Raw genomic sequence first — 20962 nt, forward strand, 5'->3', positions numbered from 1 at the left:
AAAAGGGATGAGAACTTTTATGGGTGAACTGAATTTTACTGATTTAAATCATTAAAGGACGTTCAATTACAAAATAAGCATACATCTTCTTAGTGTAACCTAATACCAGCAAGGGTGCCCTCTTTTAGTTAGCCATTCAAAATTTCTTCCAAGTTTGTGTGCTCTGAAATCCTTAGTTTTTATGCTTTGAAATGGTACCTCATGTTTATCATTATATTCTTTGTAATTCAAATTTTGCCACAGTTTGAAGCTTGCTTTTTCTGTTGTTTTAAAGAAAAGACGAGTTGGCAAGCCAGCGTTATGGCACATGGGTGAGATGGAATCTTTCCCCAGTGGGTCTGGGCCTAGGGCACCACGCTTTTGTTAATTGACGGAAGGCCCCCGTGACCCCTTGCGTCTATCACATTTAGGTAGTTAGCAATAAACACATCCCAAAGTAAGAGATGTACTTTTTTGGTAAGCTGAAAAAAAAAAAAATGGAGGCCATTTGTGCATGTATCCCTACAAGACATGTTAAATGTACTTCTTTTTCTCATAACACAAGCACATTTTCCCCCCCGTCTCTGCAGAAATTCTTATAAAATTCTGATGCACTCAACTTTTGCTATTACAGAGCTTTCTTATTAAAAACTCAAAATTGTTTTTCAAAAGTTTCTAAAAATTTATTTGCAAAATGTCTCAATCCATGACAAATCAATCAATGTTTATAGCATCTCAGGGTCTGTGTCCTTTTCCTCCACCGACTGCCACCAACAGTGAGCACTGGTGCCCTGTGCTGTGGGAGGACCCACAGTCCTGGCAGCTTTGCTCTCTGCCAAGCCCCCTGCCCAGGGCCAAGGGCAACGGTAACAGTAGGATTTGTACCACGTACACTATACTGTTTGCAAAGTGTAATTGTGTTGGGAAATGGTCTGAGCTTTACTGATAGCCATACTCCGTGTCTCTGCAATCGGAGACCTGGTGTGTAGGCAGATGACCTATAAGGCAACCCGACGGCCCGTAGAGGCTACACTCCACCTATTACTTGCTTTGCTTCTGTGAGTGTCACAGCCCAAGAGGGATGCCAGGATTTGAAAAACTCTCTTTCTTCACATAATTGGAGAAAGTTGCTCCTGTGTGGTTCCTATAGGTTTTATCTTACTTTGGGGCTTATCTGTTTATAATGCAAATATGTTTCACTTATCCAGAAATCTACTTGCTTAAAGATGGCTTTCCTAACTCATGGGCTGTGGCGAATGAAAATCAAAATATAAATCTAAGAGGAGTTTTAAAGGCTGAAAAGGTCCATACAGATTAAAGTAATTATTGTTATAACTAAAATGAATGAAATGGGGTGTGTGGGTGTGTGTGTGTGTGTGTGTGTGTGTGTGTGTGTGTGTGTGTGTGTGTGTGTCATTAGGTACAGAGGCTAAAACACGTATTTAGATTTTCCTTGCTCTACTGCACACTGAGGAACATATATTTCCAGTCCCAGTGACAGGTATTACCTGTTCGGATAAGACTTTAGCCTTTTCTTCTGCTTCCTTCAGGCAAATCTCCAAGGCCTCGAGCTGTGCCAAAGTAAACGCCATCTGTCTGGTTTCCAGGGACTCTTTCTTTAAAACAATAATCAAGTATTACTTTTTGACATGGGTAGTTTCCTGAGCGCATCTCAAACAACTCTGGGGACTAAGGACAGGCTTAATAAACTCACACAAATCATCTCCTTTTCTTCTTCAACATAGCAATAAAACAATGAAATGTTACAAAAACAATAGTGTTATTTAACAGTTTAGAGTCTAAAGGCAGAGTAAAAAAAATGCATATTAACGAACAATGAACAGCTTTAGAAAGGTAGAATAAAATATCCATGTTGAAATTTGGTTAGTCTGCAACTTTTATTCCTGATACAAACAGAGCTTTTCTGCAAGAGGTTAGAACCAAAATTTCACATTCCCAATAAGAGATGTCATCTAGAATGCCCACATTTTTAACATTCACCTATCTTGGGGGTCATAGTCATTTGAATTCAGAGAAGCTCTTGTTTCCTTTGATTGTCACCTTCTTATCAAGTTTAGTTAAAGCACAGATACTACGTGGTTTAGAATCAGATCATTCTTCCCAGAACATGGCTAATACGACTCAAATCAGCAGATGTGTAGACTTTCCCTCTCAAAATTAAATTGCTCTTTCTCATGTACAATCAGAAAAATGTGCAAAGTTGGTATGAGAATATCAGTTACCAGCACTACTGAGACTAGAGCACTTCCTGACTACTCTTTGGCCATTGAGACAATTAATAAATACACAGCAATATGAAAACTTCAAAGGAAAACCTCATATGTGCTAGGATTATGATGTTCCTATAGCTTCCTTGGATGTGTCCTGTCTTCTTGTGAAAGTTCAGGCTGCTGCAGCTGCTTCCAATTAACCCCACAGGAAAAAAAGAACTGTGTTCCTACATATTAAAAAAAAAAAAAAAAAACCTGCTGCTTTATTTCCCCTTTGGTTTAGGAGCCCACCAATTTTATACATATGTGCATTTCCTGACGATACAATAGAGCCATCTGGTGGTAAATGGAACCAGCCATAAAAACAAAGCATTTATTCAGTTCCTATAATTGTTCATGCCAAGTTTGAACCTTAGGACCCTGGCATGGACCTCTGATATAAATAAATGTTGCTCTGTTCAAAAACAGCATGGCTCCTAAGTCACACATGGCTGCATAATCTCCCCGAGGTCAGCCTTTGGGGGGTGAACATCTTGGGTTAGAACAGTGATATTGGGGATGAACAAATGACCCTCAGCCTCCCATATATGATTCCAGTAATTTCAAGAGTCAGTCCAAAATATCTCAAAACAAAAGCCTCAAAACAAAATTCTTGTGTATTTATACTTACAGGTAGTTTATGATACAAAATATTTTATGCATAAAGGAGAAATTGTCAAAAGTCCAAACTTTTCCAAAAAGATTAAGGATCCCTGATCTAGATTGCTATTTCCAGGGGGAATCTTCTTGTCCAGTGTTTGACCTCGAGGAAGTTTTTAAAAGTAGACCCAACAAGATCATCTAATCTATTTCTCTAGGTCTTTTTCTCCAAACATCCCTAATTTTCCCTGCCAAGAAGGACAACCATTTCCAGTAAGACAAAAGCATTGCAAGTCAAAGCCAAATGAAACAGGCTTGACTGGAGACTGTTATTAAATACCATAGGACTTTTTGTACAGGTAGATTTAAGAAATCATCATGTGTTATAGAACAAGGAGAGTCCTGAGCAAACTGTGAGGAGTGCAAAGCCTGTCTCCACCTTTACCCCAGCTGTCACTCCCCACTTCCTGACTTGCCTTTCTGTTCCCCTCTCCTTTAAGGGAAAGAGCCATGAATGTATCTACATTGGAGTAAAAATGGCCTAAACAAAGTCAAGCACTTTTTAATAGGAGACAACCTCCATTAACCAAAGGGCTACCGATTAAATCAAGAATAATCTCGCAAATAAGTAAATACCTGGTGTTGGAAGTTTTGGAGGTAGGTGTGTGTTTTCAGGGACTCTAAACAGTTAGGTGTGGTCAGTCCTTGCCCCAGTTTTGCAGGATGCAGTGGTACGAGAGCAGAAAGTTAGGATTTACACCATGAAGTTCATTTTCCCTCAGGCACATGTGGACACACAGTACATAAAGTGATTTATGTTTCTTATGAACATGAAACTGTCTTGGTGGTTAAAGTAATGGATGAGTGAATTATACTAATCAAAACTGAAAACATATGATATATATAGGTGTTTGGGGATTGAACCTGTGTCTGTGGATTTCCAAAGGGTAAATTCCAGCACTTCAGTGGGTATTCCAGTTTTTAACTTCTACTCTTTGTCCTAAAATTTTCTACCTAAATATCCATCAGTAATCTAAGTGCATGTATCTAAGATAACCAAGATGATCAAAGTAAAAGAGTATTACAGAATATTAATAATTCTATAAACTTTTTGGTTACAGTAAAGACACTAGATTACTATGCATGTGTGTTAAAGTTGACAGTCTACTAATTGACAAACCTTATGGAAAGTTGTAAGTGTAGATTTTCTTTTAGCTGCAATGTTTCCTCATTTGAGAATCTGGAGGAAAATCTACTCTTTGTTCTAATTTAATTTTTCTTATTTCTCTAACCCATCTCAGTACCTTTTCATTGTCCCCTTCCTTACTTTTAAGTCATTACTTCTTTGTCTTACAATGACCTTGCTCTTCCTCAGCCAGACAAATCCCTTCCGCCCTTCAGGACTGGTTCAAGGTCTCTGATTCATCCAAATCATCCACCCCCCTCTGAATCCACGTGCAGCACTTAGAAAGGCGCCTGAATGCAGAGGCTAGACAGGGCACTGCACTGAGCATTTAGTAGGAGCTCAATAAAGAGTTGTTGATTGATTGAAGGCTCAGCAGTCAGAGAAGGGGACTGCACCAGATAGAGCGGTCCTTCACGCTGAGAGGCTGTAACAGTGACTCCTTTGAGCAATACTTCCCCGGCATCTGGCTTAGAGCACTGACAAGGATCAGAGCCCCAGAGAAAGTCTGCTTGCCAAGGCCAGGGGCCAGACAGCGAAGCAGAGGGCAAGGAGGTGGCCGTGGGGTTGGGTGATGACGGCAGGGCTGATGTGAGGATTAAATGACGTAAATCAGGTAAACGCTTGTACAGATGAGGTGCTCAATTAATCTTATTTTGAATAATTCTATTCTCCTAATTCCTTTAAGGAGGATCATTTGATATTAAAACTTTCTAACTTATTTTTAAACCCTAGTAAAAGAAAGTTCCCATATTGGCCCTTTTGTAACAGCAAATGATCAAACCACAGCAGTGGGAAATTCAGTCAAGTATGCAATTAGAACAAAGTTAATATGTTAAATATGTGGGTGCATTTCTTTAAAAGCAAGATTGCTAAATAATGATGTGGTTATGGCAAATTCCGCCTTTACACAAGAGCAATTTGACGTGAGTCAGTGTAAGACAATTAAATGTTTCTAGCAATCTGGAGCATCTATCGTGCAGGGTTCCAGCAGCAGCCCCTGCCCAGTAGTGCAGTAACTTCCTGCCAGTTAAAACACACTTTCAACACATTTTGCAGCAAACTTCCTGCTTGATGTCTCCTCTATTTATTACCGTGGTCCATTGCTCTTTCCCAGTGCTTGACAAGCGCCAAAGGCCCTAAACTTCCCTACCCCTTTACGACCTGCTCATATTGCCCACGCTAGCCCCCCACCTCAGCCCCTTACCTCCGGGCAGATTTTTTCCATTCCTCCCTCAGTCTCTGGTGATCAGAATTCATTTTACAGTGGAAAGTTCGTCACTCTCATGTCCTTCTGTGCTTAGCATTTGCAATAGTTTCTTAGGTTAAATTGCCAATTTCTATTTAGGCAACAATTTAACAACTCAGTTCTCCTGATTCCAGTCCATTCAAGTGAAAACAGTATTCCTCTGTGTTTGGGGTTGTGTCATTAATCACTAAATAAGATATTTAAATGCAAAACTTGAACAAACTACAACTATTGTCAAAGCCCAGTGGAAAGGGTTTCTAAGTAGAAAGTGCCCATCAATATGACCCCGAAAGGGATGGTCATGGGAGGATGACGGATGAGCAGTGACTAAGGGGAACTCTGCTTGGAATCTGGAAGGACACGTTCCTTACCTGACCTGAGTCTCACTGACTGTGTGTCTTGGGCTATGTGACTTTGGGGCTTCACTTCTTGGGGCCTCAGTTTTTTCATCTTTAAATGAAGAATACACTGGTCAGGTTCCAGAAGGAAACAGATGGTCATTTCAAAGGAGTGATTGAGGGCAGTTTGATGAAGGGAAGAGCATGGGTACCATTATGGAAGTCAGCAAAGGATGGTGAGACACACCCTGCGTGCAAAGATACTTTTTGCCTTACCTTGACCTGAAGAGGTAGGGGGAGAGGTAATGGGAGAGCATTATCACAGGATCTAGAAAGAGAGCTTGGGAGAGGGCCATCCTATAAACCGAGACCTTGGGCAGAGAAATACAGCCGCTGCCAACCTGTGCCCAGGCAGTAGTGGTTGATGAACCAGTGGAATAAATAGCTTGACCCTCCTCTCCTTTCACCCGCTGTACTTCTGTCTATATCTTCCTTGGGCTGAACCCAATGAGAAATCAGAGGGCAAGAGAGCTTCAACAAGAAGTGCAGAGAGACCAGCTCCTTGGAAAAGAGCAGAGTGGGGAAAGGGTAGAGGGTGGATAATGGAGGGGGCAACAAAGATATCTCAGGCCAAACGGGTTTAATGCTATTAGTGTTTCCCAAATGCCAGCCCATAGATCAGTGTTGGTTTGTGATAACATTTTCACCAGTCAGCAAGAAAATGATAAAAGCTAACTTTTGAAAAGGACATTGTGAATTTTTCATGAAGCCGAATTTATTCCATTTAGATGACTGTCCTTTATTCTGAGATTATGATCATTCTCTACATTTTGGTGTTAAGAGGATGTTTCTTTAACAAATGATGGTGATAGTACATGGGAATTATTGTGTTTTACTGTTTTTTTCTTGAAAAAAATTGAAAAATCAGCAGTCTTACAAAAACTAACCCTAATTATTTCTTGATGGAAATTTTTACTAGTTTATGAAATCTAAAAGTGTAGAGACCCTCTATCTAAGTGATCTCTGTTAAATTATACATTAACTGTTCTGTCAGGTGGCTATTCCAGAGCTATATTCCCCGAATTCCACTGGACTAAGTCCAAGATGGACCTGAATTCAGTATCAAGTTGCTTTAGCACAGTTCCAAGATACAGTTATTCTAGGAAAAAACCCACACTTGTAAAGGTCAACCTTTTACCCTGTGAAAGACTTAACTCCTTTTCCATTTCTACAGCATCACTGATAGAACAAACGAAAAAGGTATTTGAAAGGAATTGTTAACTCAGATTTTAATTTATAAAAAGATTGTTGGCGTGGAAGTTAAAGAAAGAGAAATGGCCCTGTGACATATGATAGCTTCATAAATAACTTTAAATAATGGCTTACCTGAAACTCTTAACAGGCCAAGTCATTTTAGTTCAATTCAAAGCAATTCAGTTCATTTAAGTTCAAAAAATATTAAGGGCTCACTATTTGCCAGGTACTGTGCTAAGCAATGGAGAAATAAATAGTAACCAGACATACAGGATTAATACCCTCACCAGATTCTCAGTTTAGAATTTCTCTCCAATACAAAAACTCTAGGATTTAGTTTTATGTAAAAATCAAAGGAATGTCAAGAGTTTGGTGGTTAATTTAATATTTTTATTTTTATTCTCACTCATAAAATATTGCTCTGTGCTTTGGGGCCTTGTTCTTTTCTCTTTGAGGAGGATTCTGGTAGATGTTAGAAGGAGGTGAGAGGCAGTCCTAACCTGTTTTCAAATATTCCAGATCTATATCAAACAATATTGATTTATAAGTCCTTACAGACTGTGAACCAATAGTATTAGAGGAGAAAAGGACCTAGTAAATAGTTTGTATCTTCCATCATTTCAGTTAAAGTTAACAGTAAAACAGGGACTGGGTTAGAGGACACCTGAATTTGGGTTCATGTTATATTACAGAATTTGCTCTGTGACTTAAAATAGCCCTCCAGCATTTTGATTTTATGGGTTGATTTCTTAAAATTTTGGGCATCACAAACCTCTTGGACTACCTGATGATATATGTCAATTCTCTTACTAGGAAAAAAAATGCTTATGTACATGCTTGTGTACACACATATACACACAATAAGCACACATGCACACTATTTTGCCTATACTTTCAGGGTGCTTAAGTGTTTTTCTCAGTGCTATTCATGTAGCCCAAATTATGAATTCCTTGTTTAGAGGGAATAGTGTATTCCAGCACCTTTAGTTTTTATTCTAAAATAAAAGACCAAATATTAATGAATGAGAGTATTAATATGTTCTTGGTGCCTCTACTGTAAATCATGCAGATGAACAAACGAATAATCCTCTCTTCCTAGAGACATGCTCCAAACTCAAAAGAAACAAAATGGCTCTTCCTTCTGGACAGTAGAGCAAGTAGCATACCTTCCCAGGGAAGCCTGGTTCTTGTAACCGAACTACACAGCAACTAGTGCTAACCCATCCTGCTGACGGTGAAGTAAAGATTTTAATAATGAGAATATATTTCTTTCATAATAAAAAAAGAGAAAGGACATATAGCAAGGTAATTTGCTATTAAAAAATAATTTTTATTTTTTTATTTTTTATGTATAAATCATGATTTACTTCTTGTACCTGAGTTCATTATAAACATCCAAATAAAGATTTTATTAGCAAGGAAGAGATGACAAGAGAGGTTGGGTAGGCAGCTAACAGGGTCTGCCACAAACAGCATAAATAACTGATAACCTTTTTCAATTTATTTGCCATTGATGTGAAGCTCTTTACACCGGGGGTAAGTAAGCTTTTCACAGAGCTTTCATGTAATTTATCCTGTACTTATAATGTTTTTCTTTCCCGTTTTTTATTGTCAGAGGAAAAAAGCATTTTTTTGACATCAGAGATGACACTAGCAATTAAGCATTAGTAATGACTTCATTTCTTCAGATGATCTCTTTGAAACTCTAGGGCTAAAGTCAGCAGCTTTGTGTACATTGTCTTATTTTGTCTTTTTTTCTGTACAAGCAGTATGGGCCCATGAATATTGTGTTTTCTGCTTGCTGAATATCTGTGGATTGATCTTCCCCAGTAAATCAGTTTAGATTGGGTTTGTTCTAAAATCACTGGGAGCAGGGAGAGTAACTTTGAATTAGACAGTGTTGGATGTTTCTAAAACAAAAACAAGTAGCACTTGGTATTTTCTGCGGTTCTTGGTTAATCATCAAGTTGTATGCCACATATCTTGAGACCTGTGACTGGCCTTTGATTATTCCTCATTGATTAGCACTTACATTAGAATTATTGAATGCATTTCAGATGTTTGCAGGTATTAAAATGTTATCTATTATGTGATTTTATGAACAATGTGTCGTAGGTTTTATCCGTGCTATAGGCATCTATCAAAACATTGGTAGTATGTTTTCAGAGACGTTAAAACAGAATTTTCCCCTCTGTGAATACCCTGACCCATTGTTCTAATTGCTTCAATGTTTGTAACATTTGCTGCTTTCTTTTTTCTTATTAATTAATTAATTAATTTTTAAATTGGAGTATAGTTGATTTACAATGTTGTGTTAGTTTCAGGTATACAGAAAAGTGAATCAGTTATACATATACATATATCCACTCTTTTTTAGGTTCTTTTCCCATATAGGTCATACAGAGTATTGAGAAGAGTTCCCTGTGCTATACAGGAGGTTCTTATTAGTTATATATTCTATATACAGTACTAAGCATATGTCAATCCCAATCTCCCAATTTATCCCTCCCCTCCTCCTTCCCCCATACACCAGTAACCATAAGTTTGTTTTCTACATCTTTGACTCTATTTCTACTTTGTAAATAAGTCCATTTGTACCAGTTTTAGATTCCACATATAAGCGATATCATATGATATTTGTCTTTCTCTGTCTGATTTACTTCACTCAGTATGACGATCTCTAGGTCCATCCATGTTGCTGCAAATGACATTATTTTGTTCTTTTTTATGGTTGAATAATATTCCATTGTATATATGTACCACATCTTCTTTATCCATTCCTCTGCCAATGGACATTTAGGTTGCTTCCATGTCCTGGCTATTGTAAATGGTGCTGCAATGAATATTTGGGTGCATGTATCTTTTCGAATTATGGTTTTCTGTGGATATGTGCCCAGGAGTGGGATTGCAGGATCATATAGTAGCTCTATTTTTCATTTTTTTAAGGAACCTCCATACAGTTCTCCATAATGGTTGTACCAATTTACATTCCCACCAATGGTGTAGGAGGGTTCCCTTTTCTCCACACCCTCTCCAGCATTTATTGTTTGTAGATTTTTTGATAATGGTCATTCTGACTAGTGTGAGGTTATACCTCATAATAGTTTTGATTTGCATTTCTCTAATAATTAATGATATTGAGCATCTTTTCATGTGCTTTTTGGCCATCTGTATGTATTCTTTGGAGAGATGTCTATTTTGATCTTCTGCCCATTTTTTGATTGGGTTGTTTGTTTCTTTGATATTGAGCTGTATGAGCTCTTTGTGTATTTTGGAGATTAATCCCTTGTCAGTCGCTTCTTTTGCAAATGTTTTCTCCCGTTCTGTGGGTTGTCATTTCGTTTTGTTTATGGTTTCCTTTGCTGTGCAAAAGCTTTTAAGTTTAATTAGGTCCCAGAAAAATGATTTTTATTTTTTACAAAAATAAAGGAGAAGATGAAATGGGGACTTATTATTTTATAGATAGGTGTTGAGTTTCAGCTTTGCAAAATGAAAACCTTCTGGAGATAAGTTGCACAAAAATGTGAACATGCCTTACACTACTGAACTACAAATTAAAAATGGTTAAAATGGTCAATTTTATGTTACACATATTTTACCACAATTAAAAATTTTTAAATAACTTATAAAACAAATGTATAGAGCAGATAAATTATGGAGTGAAGGAATTAGTCAATACTAAAATTAATTCAACTACTCTAACTATGCGTCACAGGACTGCTGTGAGAAAGAATTAAAAGAAAAAGATTGCACATAATAAAAACTATGAAATTTAAGAAAAGGAAAAAACATAGTAAGGTAATCTTACTGAAGGGAAAGATTTTGACTCCTTTAATTAAAAAAAAAAATTCAAAAAATACTAGTTGTTTTAAATTAAATTTTGATTTAGTGGGACATATAATACTGCAAGTACTTGCCCTGTTTATAAAGTTAATGCTTTGTATAACTGAGTTTTTTGTGACAGGATTACTTATTTTCTCCACATCATTTATAAGTTTAGATTTTGAGTACTTTGGCATGTTGACCAACAGTGTTTTCATTCTCCCATTGTATCCCAGTATTTTAGTTAATGCACACGCCTGTAGGACGAAGGATTTTCAGGTCAGCTTATGAGTAAGGTGATGGAATTTTATTGCCCAAATTGAAGTTTTTCTTTTTTCTTTTTTAAACGCATTGTTTACTTTGTTTATTTATTTATTTATTTATTTTTGGCTGTGTTGGGTCTTCGTTTCTGTGCCAGGGCTTTCTCTAGTTGTGGCAAGCGGGGGCCACTCTTCATCGTGGTGCGCGGACCTCTCACAATCGCGGCCTCTCTTGTTGCGGAGCACAGGCTCCAGACGCGCAGGCTCAGTAATTGTGGCTCACGGGCCTAGTTGCTCCGTGGCATGTGGGATCTTCCCAGACCAGGGCTCGAACCCGTGTCCCCTGCATTGGCAGGCAGATTCTCAACCACTGCGCCACCAGGGAAGCCCTGAAGTTTTTCAAATTTAGTCTTGTGAATAAATTTTTGCTATTCTGTGTGTAATCAACAACAAATGATTTATGATTGACATTGCTCAAAGTGAAGGTAAGTTTTTGTCTGCCAGTGAATTTTAGGCTCCAAATAAGTAAACTTCTAAAAAAAATCCAAAAATTTAACTGTAATGATAAAAACTTAAAGACTCTAATGATGCTGTTCCCAAAACCTAGCAGGGAAGTCCTTAGTTGAACTTGATGTTCCATGAGAAACATTTTCCATGATCAATCTCCCCTTCCCCCAACCCAGCCTGACATTTGCTCAGACTGCCCTCTTTACCAAGATCTGAAAGAGAAATGTGTTATGCATCTTTCTGGATCAGATAAAAGTTCAGCCACAATTTCCATAGTACATTCCAATGTGATAAGGTAAGCACAGGACAGATGAGAGAGCTCTTTTTTGCTGTAAATTTCCACTTCTTTTAAGGTCTCCCAGTCAAAATATTACTAAGAGGCATGGCCAGAGTATCAGAGAAGATGGCAGAGCTTACTCAGTGGGACTCAGTTTTCTCGCCTGTGAAATGAGAAGATCGTTACTTCTAATTCATCTTGCACTCTGCGGTGGCCATTTGTCAATGTCTTTCCCTGTTTGCAGTATTTCCCATCTCATGAATCCCATCTCCCTGAAGTATAAACCAGGAACTCCTTTTCCAGCCTCCTTTGCACCACGTTGTAGGCATGTGACTTAGCCTCCCCCAATCAGACACACCAGCCTAAGAATTCGGTGTAAATGAGAGTGATATGAAAAAGTGCCAAATAGAATGGAATCTGGCCAGGTCGACAGGGTCGTTCTGTTTTCAGAGGATGCAGTGACAGAAGACTTAGAAGTAACCTCTCATACTCAGGGGTAGTAGTAGGGCTGTGATGCCTTCGCCCTGTGGTGGCAGTAATAGGTCCTCCACTAGGGAAGGGAAGCTGAGTATGGTCTCCAAGACTGATTCTCTGACTCTCCTAGGGATCCTCTGAAATCCATTTTCTCCTTAATACTAACTGGAATGGGTTCTTTTGGTTTCAAATGCAAATCTGATTATTTCTTGTTGTTCACGTGACTTTAAGCAAGTAGTTTAATTATCATGAGCCTCCACTTCCTCCCCTCTACAAATGGAAGAAATGCTAACTCATTGAGGGCTGCTGTGGTGATTAAATGTGGTCATGCAGAAAAATGCTGAGCATAATGCCTGACCCACAGAAGAAAGTTTGTTTGCATGTTTTTAATCTTCTTTTTAAGCTCTAGATTTTATGTTTCTGTGGTGTAGCTTCTGGGAGCTCACAGCTTCGGAAAGAGCCTGAGCTCTTGATCATAAGGACCAGAAACTCTTAGAATCTCTGGTGGCCTTGGCATCATGCAGCCACACCTAGCCTGGTTACTCCTTGTTGGAAAAGTAAATCATTAAGCATAAGAGCAAAAATTCAAAAACGTAGTAGGAGAGGGCACAGCCTGTACCCTCTTTTGCCTGCTGAATAAGGTTTATACTTGGTCTACTCCATTTCTTCTTTTTCTTGACTTTCTTGGTAGATGTGGTTTTCAGGGCTTCTGAGATGAAAGGGGGGAGATTAAAGAAGAGCAAGAGGGATGTGGACTAGGGCTAAAGGAAAAAGTTTTCCAAAGAACTTTTGAGGAGAAAACTTCAGAAAAGCTGTCATGTGAGATAGAAGCTTATGGAAAAGGAAAGAAGGACTTTTAAAAAATGGATCTCTGAAATTTTTCCTCACATACTGTTTAATTAGTGAAATTTAACCCTTAGTATACCATCAGAGTTTATCAGACCCAAATGTAGTTTTGAGTTTCTTTTTTTGAGCCATTCTCTTCATAAAAATCTATACTTCATGGCTTTTATTCTTTCTTAGAGGTCTTACAGAAGTATGTATATATATATATATATATATACACACACATATATACATATATATATATATACACATATATACATATACATATTTTTTTCTTTTAAATAGAATAAAACTCATTCTATCTTATAATTATCATACAGATCCATTGGAGCCTTTTATATAATCCAAGATATATTCTGGGATCTCAGTAATCTTGTTTTCCCTATATTTGAAATATATTGCTACTTAATCATCCTAGGAATTATTTTTTATCATTATTCATTGAGTATTTCCAACTATGACTTAGTAAAATTAATAATCATCCTTCAATTTCTTATTGTGTTGTCAAAAGCATGATGTCACCTGTCAAGGTACAAAAGGGGAGACACCATTTTTTAAATTTGCTTTATTTTAATTTTTTAAATTTTGAAACAAATAAGACACTTAGAGAGCAGTTGGAATACAGAGAACTTTTTCTTTTTCCATGTGAGTTATGTTGTGCCCTTATGCCCCATCACCCTGAACCTCTCAGTGTCTATTTCCTACACAGAGGGACTCTTTGCTACACCATCACAGCATGGCCTTCAGTCAGGAAATCCACCCGGTTGTCACCCCACCCCATCTCCTTCCCTTCCCCCTCACAACATGGGCTCCACTAGCGAAACATCATTTTTTTTTTTTTTTTTGGCGAAACATCATTTTTATAGCACATTTTTTCTTTCATTAAATGCAGTTGAGGATGCTGAATTTTTCTATTTTCATCCATATGCCCAAAGACAAGAAAATTGGCAGAGGCATACATTTCACAATTCTTAGACAAATCAGAAGGTGAATGTGAACAACAGCATTCTTGACCAGCATGGTCCAATGCAGTATCCACCAGCCACATGTGGTCTTGAGTATTTGAAATGTGGTTGGTTTGAATTGAGATGTGTTGTAAGTATAAAATAGATATGAGATTTTGAAGACTTAGTACAATAATATATGAGAATATGAGAGATCTCAATATATTTTTGTACTGATTACATATTAGTGACAGTATTTTGAATATATTAGGATAGATAAGATATATTATTACAATTTACTTTTATCTGTTTATTTTAAATTTTTAATGTGGCTACTAGATAGTTTTAAATTACATATATGGCTTTTAAATTACATATTTCTATTCGACAGTGCAGCTCTAAGTGGTGGAATTAATCATGTAAGTGAAATAGACTATGCATCTTCAGGTCATGACTACCGAGAGACTTAGATGAATGTCCTCAAAGTCATGAATCAGTAAGTGAAAAACATACCTTTAAGGACAAAAAAGGAAATAGGGTATTCTCATACAAGACAGGTTATATCACACAGAATTTTGTGACAAGAACTTGGACTTTCCTGTTTTGTTAAGGGGATGTGTGACAGCATTCTGCCATATTTTATAACATTTATGTGCCAAAAGTTTTACTTGGTAACAAATAGATTTGCTACGTTTAAATTCTGATCAAAATTTCTAATGAGGTTCTTTTTCTAAACCTATGTCTTTATTCTTCTGTAAATTATTTGAAAATGATTTTAAAAATAAAAAATTTAGGTGGGTTACTTTAATTCAGGTGGTCAGTTATGATGACTATTTTCCTAGTATACTAAGGGTTAAGAACTTGAGTAATTTGAAAGTTACCTTATGGGTACTAGACTGCTTGTTTGTTTGTTTGTTTTTACCACAAAGCAGTTCTGAGATTAGCCCATTTAGATCTCAGCATTATATGTTAAGCAGTCGCAAAGAAAGGTATTATGGGAGACTTTTTGTATATTTTCAGTAACGTGATTATCAGAAAGGAATGTAAGAACACATTTGAAGGCACAAGGCCAAATGCTGCTTTATTCAGAAGGAGAAAAATTAATAGGATTCTGAATTAATCACCACCATGGACACAGATATTTCTTTTTTAAGAAAGATTCCAAGTAGAAATAGCCCCTAGGGAAAGCAGAGTGTTCTAGAATTTATAGCATTTTCCTTAGGCATTTGAGGCAGGCAAAACAGGGCTTACTCCTTGCCAAAGAATGTTTCTGAACTACATTTAATTTTAAAATATTTTACAATTTAATCTTCGTTTGCATTAAATATATGATTCAAGAGCATTTTCTTCCCTAACTGAAAAATGTGTCCAGCTCTTCAATAACAAACACATGAGAATCATTCACATATTGATTGAGTGCCTTTCATATGTAAGGTCCAGAGCTAAATCCTGGACATAAAGGTGAATTCATCAAATTCCCAACCCTCCAGGAGCTCATAATGTGAAAAAGATTGAGAAAGGGAGGAGAGATGTTCAGATAAGTGGACTTCAATATTATAAGGATGAGAGATGAGAAGGGGAAAAGACATGTATTGAGCATCGTCACTGGGCCGTGACTTTTCAATATATTATGTCCCTCAAATTCAGACAATATAAAAGGTATAAAAATGAAAGCGAAAATCATCCAGAATCCTACCACCCAGAGATTGCCACATGTTACTATGGACTGAATGTGTGTTCCAGGTGCCCTCAAATTTATACGTTGAAGCTCTAACTCCCAATGTGATAGTATTAGGAGATGGAGCCTCTGGGAGGTCATTAGGTTTAGATGAAGTCAGCAGAGTGGTGTCCTTATGATGAGATTAATGACCTTATAAGAAGAAACCAGAGACCTCTCTCCTTGTGTCACCTTCTCTCCCTCCCCTCCCTTCCTCCCTCCCTTCCTTCCTTCACCCTGTCACCCATGTGAGGATATAGCAGCAAGGCAACCATCTGCAAGCCAGGACCCAATCATGCTAGCACCTGATCTCTGACTTTCCCACCTCCAGAACTGTGAGAAAACAATGTCTGTTTTTTAAGCCACCCAGTCTGTGGTATTTTGTTATGGCAGCCTGAGCAGACTAGGACACCATATTTGGTGTATAATCTTCTAGGCTTGTGTGTGTGTACCTGAAGATGCATAACATATAAAACATTGATTCATACTATACATGGTTATATATGGTTAAATTATGATCATTTTCAGTTAACAGTATATCATAGGTAACTATATTTGAATAATAATGAATGTCATTTTCCACAAATTGTAATTTTAAAAATTACCATAACTTTCAATGGTCACAATAAATTTTACTATGTGTATATGCAATTTTCCACACTATTGGACAACCCTGTAATAAGCATATTTATGCATCTTTGTGAACTTGTTTTTTATTAATATAAATGGAAAAAGTGGTTACTGGATTTTAAAGAATATATACTTGATATATATTTAAGATTACATCCCCCAAATTCATCCTCCCACCACAGCACACGAGAATCAGACTTTTCTTACACCCTTGCCAATAATGATATTTTCAATACTTTTTATATCTGTCAAAATTACAGGTAAACATGATATCTAAGTTTTAAAAATTTTTATTTGTTTGCTTTCTATTTGGACATCTTATTGGATACTTGCAAGCTTGGACATCTTATTGGATATTTGCATGTCTTCTTAAAAATTGTAATTTGTGTCCTTTGTCCATATTCGATTTAAGGGCTAATCTTTTCCTCATCGATTTATATGAGACCTTAATATATGAAGGACATTATGTTGTAATAGATGCTATAAATATGTTCTAATACTTACTTTGAATATTTATAAATTCTTCCTATATGGGTTGGAATAGTGGTACGTTTTCTTATGAGATATAGAATTTCCAGAGACTTAAATATCTTTTCATCTTTGTGCATTAATGCATAACTTTGTTCAAGAAAAGAGTGAAATTTTTGAAGAAGTAAACTCTAATCAAAACTTGGAGAAAGCTCCATTTCTCTGAACCTCATTAAGTACAGATAACACATCACACGTTGATTCGAATTGTTAGACATACTTTGAAACAACTGATTCACTCTGTTACCTAACCTAACATACACAGCTCAGTATTGACATGACGACTTGGGGCTATTATTCCCAGCAGCAAATTTCAGTTTAACAAATCTATCAAAACAAATTAAGCTGATGCTTTCCAATCTGCCTCATGTAGGGCAGCCAGAAGCCACGCTTTATGCCTGAGAGCCCGCATCCTTGTGCTTCTCACTCCCAAGTCACCCCACTCTCTTCCAACTTCTCTCCAAGCATCCAAAGAGAGCATCCCAAAGGTAGACTTACTCCTTTGGGAAAGGCTAGATTGAATAACTGTCCTAGCCGCTTGGGAGGATATTCTCTCTCAAGGAATTGTGGAAGTTTGGGGAAGTATTTTTCTTCAGACCACAGCAACTGAAGTGTGCTCTCATACTCAGACTGATTGACTACATGGTCCCCAAAACACACTTTTCCCTTGCCCTGTCTTCCTCTGATCTGAACATTCAGGTTTCAGAAAATGAGCAAATTATACACGAAATTTGAGTTTACCCAGAATATTAATTCAGAGTAACCCTTGCATTCACCTAATATATTTATCTTTTATATAGTTAAATATATACATTTAAATTCTGTCTCCATTTTGCATTTCAAAACTTCCTTCCTTTTGTGTGTATACACAAACTTCTCAATGTTTCCAACCTCACAGAAAAAAAAAGTGTCAGCACTACACAGAACAAATTACCATGCTTTCCCCAAATAATGCCTATTGTCTGGAAATTTTTGCCATTTGAAGAAACCAAATAGAGAAAAAACGTCATGGGCATCTGACGAAACAAATTTGCAGACCCTCAGATGCTTCAGTTTATAGAGGTCCTTTGCACCACTGATGCCTCTTGGGGAAATTCTGAAAAACAATCTATCTGTAAACAATCTGATTCGGTGCCACATGTTTTCTAAATTTCTTTGCCTGTTGACATTAAAAAAAATAAATAAAGGGACACATTTGCATGTGAAAACAGGACCTTTTGTTTCTTACACATTTACTCTATCAGAAGAATTAAAAACGAAATGGGTCATCTTATTTTTATTTATTTTTTTTAATCAGTCATCAATTTTATACACATCAGTGTATACATGTCAATCCCAATCGCCCAATTCAGCACACCACCATCCCCACCCCACCGCGGTTTTGCCCCCTTGGTGTCCATACGTTTGTTCTCTACATCTGTGTCTCAACTTCTGCCCTGCAAACTGGTTCATCTGTACCACAAAATGGGTCATCTTGTCTAACTGCTTATGAAGGATCATTTTCTAAAGGACACTTTCTAGTTCTTTGGCCAATCTCATTTTAAACAGCTAAGATCTTTTTTATGGCGTCTGTTCTCAAGTTAAATAAAACTTATTATTAAAATGAGAAATTCTGGAGGTAATCTTTTTATTTTGTATCTATCTATACCTTTTCCTTTCTTTGGTTTAATTATTTTCTTTTTTTATACCTAATTTTATATTGCTGTAATCTTTGTCCAGCAATACATTTCTGAAAATTCTCCTAGGTACATGGTACGATTTCACTTGCCCAGTCCTTTGAAGTTCTTTTTGGCCACGCAACTTCTTTGACCAATGAAATAGAAGGAAAAGTGGTGTGTGTAACTTCTGGGCTGAGCACTCTCTGTGCAGTTGGCCCCTCCTCTCACTGCTGCCTGCCCGGATTGCAGAAGTGCACTCCCAGGTGAAGCTTCCATCCAGAATAACTCATTGGTAACTATTTACCACAGTAAATAGTTTATTAGTAACTATGACTAAGTAACTGATTACTAACATCATTAGTAACTATGATGAATAGAGTCCCTCTGCCTCCCATCTTGGATGGGTATTGTGAAGAAGAAATAAATTACTCAGAAAAATAAAATATTAAGATAAGCCATTAGCCAATTACAACGGATAACCTTCCAAAATGTTAATGAAGTTTTGATCTTTCTTGATAGTAACCAAAGGAAAAAATATATTTCTCACCAATGATTCCATCGCTACTACCTTTCTATGTACAGCTTGACCTGAACTCTCTGTTGAAGCCGTTGCTTATAGAATTTACACGATTAAACTAGGTGAACTTTGAGATGATTGTATAGGGACAACAGTGGGATGGGAGCAGGAAAACATTATATTGGATCAGCCCCTCATTTATGGCAAGATCTCAATATGAAAGTCGTTATATGAGAGGTTGAACAGTGTGTAGAAACTCCAACTAACATCTCAAGTCCCAACATCTGGGGAGATAACATTACCTGCCCAGATACAGTAATGTTTGTAATGTTAGATATTATCTAGATAACTAGCAGATGTCTCTAGAAGTAAAGTTTCAATTTCTATACTATTCATGTTCTTTTGTGGAAGAAAATTTTAGATTGAATAAATGAACGTTACAACTTTTTTTTTTTTAATTTACTTTTGGCCACATTGGGTCCTCGTTGCTTCTCGTGGGCCCCCTCCAGCTGCGGCAAGCGGGGGCCACTCTTCACCGCGGTGCGCGGGCCCCTCACTGCAGTGTCTTCTCTTGTTGCAGAGCACGGGCCCTAGGCGCATGGGCTTCAGTAGTTGTGGCTCACCGGCTCCAGAGCGCAGTCTCAGTAGCTGTGGCTCACGGGCCTAGCTGCTCCGCGGCATGTGGGATCCTCCCGGACCGGGGCTCGAACCCGTGTCCCCTGCCTCGGCAGGTGGACTCCCAACCACTGCGCCACCAGGGGAGTCCTTTGTCTTGCCCTCAGTGACAGCACAATGGCTGCTTTGCATTTCTTACGAATTTCCATTCCCAAAACCTCATTCACTCAGTTAGACCTATTCTGATTTTGTTATTCTATGGCGTTAGAGTCCCTGGGACACGGACTGAGAGATCTGGCTACAGAGGGCTTACTGGAGATGGTTCTTGGGGGCAACACCTATAAAGGAAGGAAAGAAGCAGGAATGCAACAGCGGCCTCAGCCGATTCCACAGGGGAGCTCTGGAGCTGGGCTGGCGCTTCAGGATTGTCCTCAAAGGAAGGGGCCAGGTTTTGCAGCCCTGCCTCAACCAGTTATTGGATGCAGGTTGATCCCGTGGAGGGGGATGACTTTGGGGCAATGGAGAGCCTTCATCTGAGGGAAATGTCTGGTGATAGACTCAGCTGTTAGTCATCCTCAGGCAAAATTAACTCAAAGTAAATCATAGATCTAAATGTAAAACCTAAAACTATAAAACTTCTGGAGGGAAAAGGAAAATATTTGTGATCTTGGGCAAAGATTTCTTAGATCATATAGCAAAAGCATGATCCATGACAGTACAAATTGATAAATTAGACTTCATCAGAATTAATAATCTCTGCTCTTCTAAAGACACTATTGAGTGAATGAAAAGACTAACCATAGACTGGAGAAAATACCTGCAAAACACACATGAACTCTCAAAACCCAATGATAAGAAACAAACAGTACAACTTAAAAATGGACAAAACATTTCAATAGATACTTCACCAAATGAGATATAAGGATGGCAAATAAACAGATGAAAAGGTGCTCAAACACCATTAGTTATTAAGGAAATGCAAATTGAAACTGCCATGAGATACCACCACACATATTAGAATGGCTAAATTTAAAAGGCTGACCTTGGAGAGAATGTGGATGAACTAAAACTTTCATACACTGCTGGTGGGAATGTAAAATGATACTATGACTTTGGAAAATAGTTTGACAGTTTTTAAGAAAGTTAAAAATACACCTACCATGTGATTCAGCCATTTCATTCTTAGGTATTTACCCAAGAGAAAAGAAAGCATATGTCCATACAAAGATTTGTACATGAATATTTATAGCAGCTTTATTTGTAAAGAGTCAAAAACTGGAAATAACCTACATGT

General features: G+C 37.6%; 1 protein-coding gene and 1 long non-coding RNA gene across 2 annotated transcripts in view; one reads left to right on the top strand and one right to left on the bottom strand.

Annotated features, from left to right (window-relative positions):
* Window positions 1–13264, bottom strand: part of LOC309658876 (coiled-coil domain-containing protein 192-like) — a 53602-nt gene extending 40338 nt beyond the window's left edge. Inside the window, exon 1 of the mRNA XM_082457975.1 lies at window positions 1488–13264. Coding sequence (XP_082314101.1) covers window positions 1488–1571 — 84 coding nt within the window. The 5' untranslated portion in view covers window positions 1572–13264. The remainder of the gene's footprint in view (window positions 1–1487) is intronic.
* LOC309658879 overlaps window positions 1–20962 on the top strand; it is a 294436-nt gene that overhangs the window by 70649 nt on the left and 202825 nt on the right. The window lies entirely within an intron of this gene.

The sequence above is a fragment of the Balaenoptera physalus genome, assembly GCF_965194825.1.
Source record: "Balaenoptera physalus genome assembly, chromosome: 3".
NCBI lineage: Eukaryota > Metazoa > Chordata > Mammalia > Artiodactyla > Balaenopteridae > Balaenoptera > Balaenoptera physalus.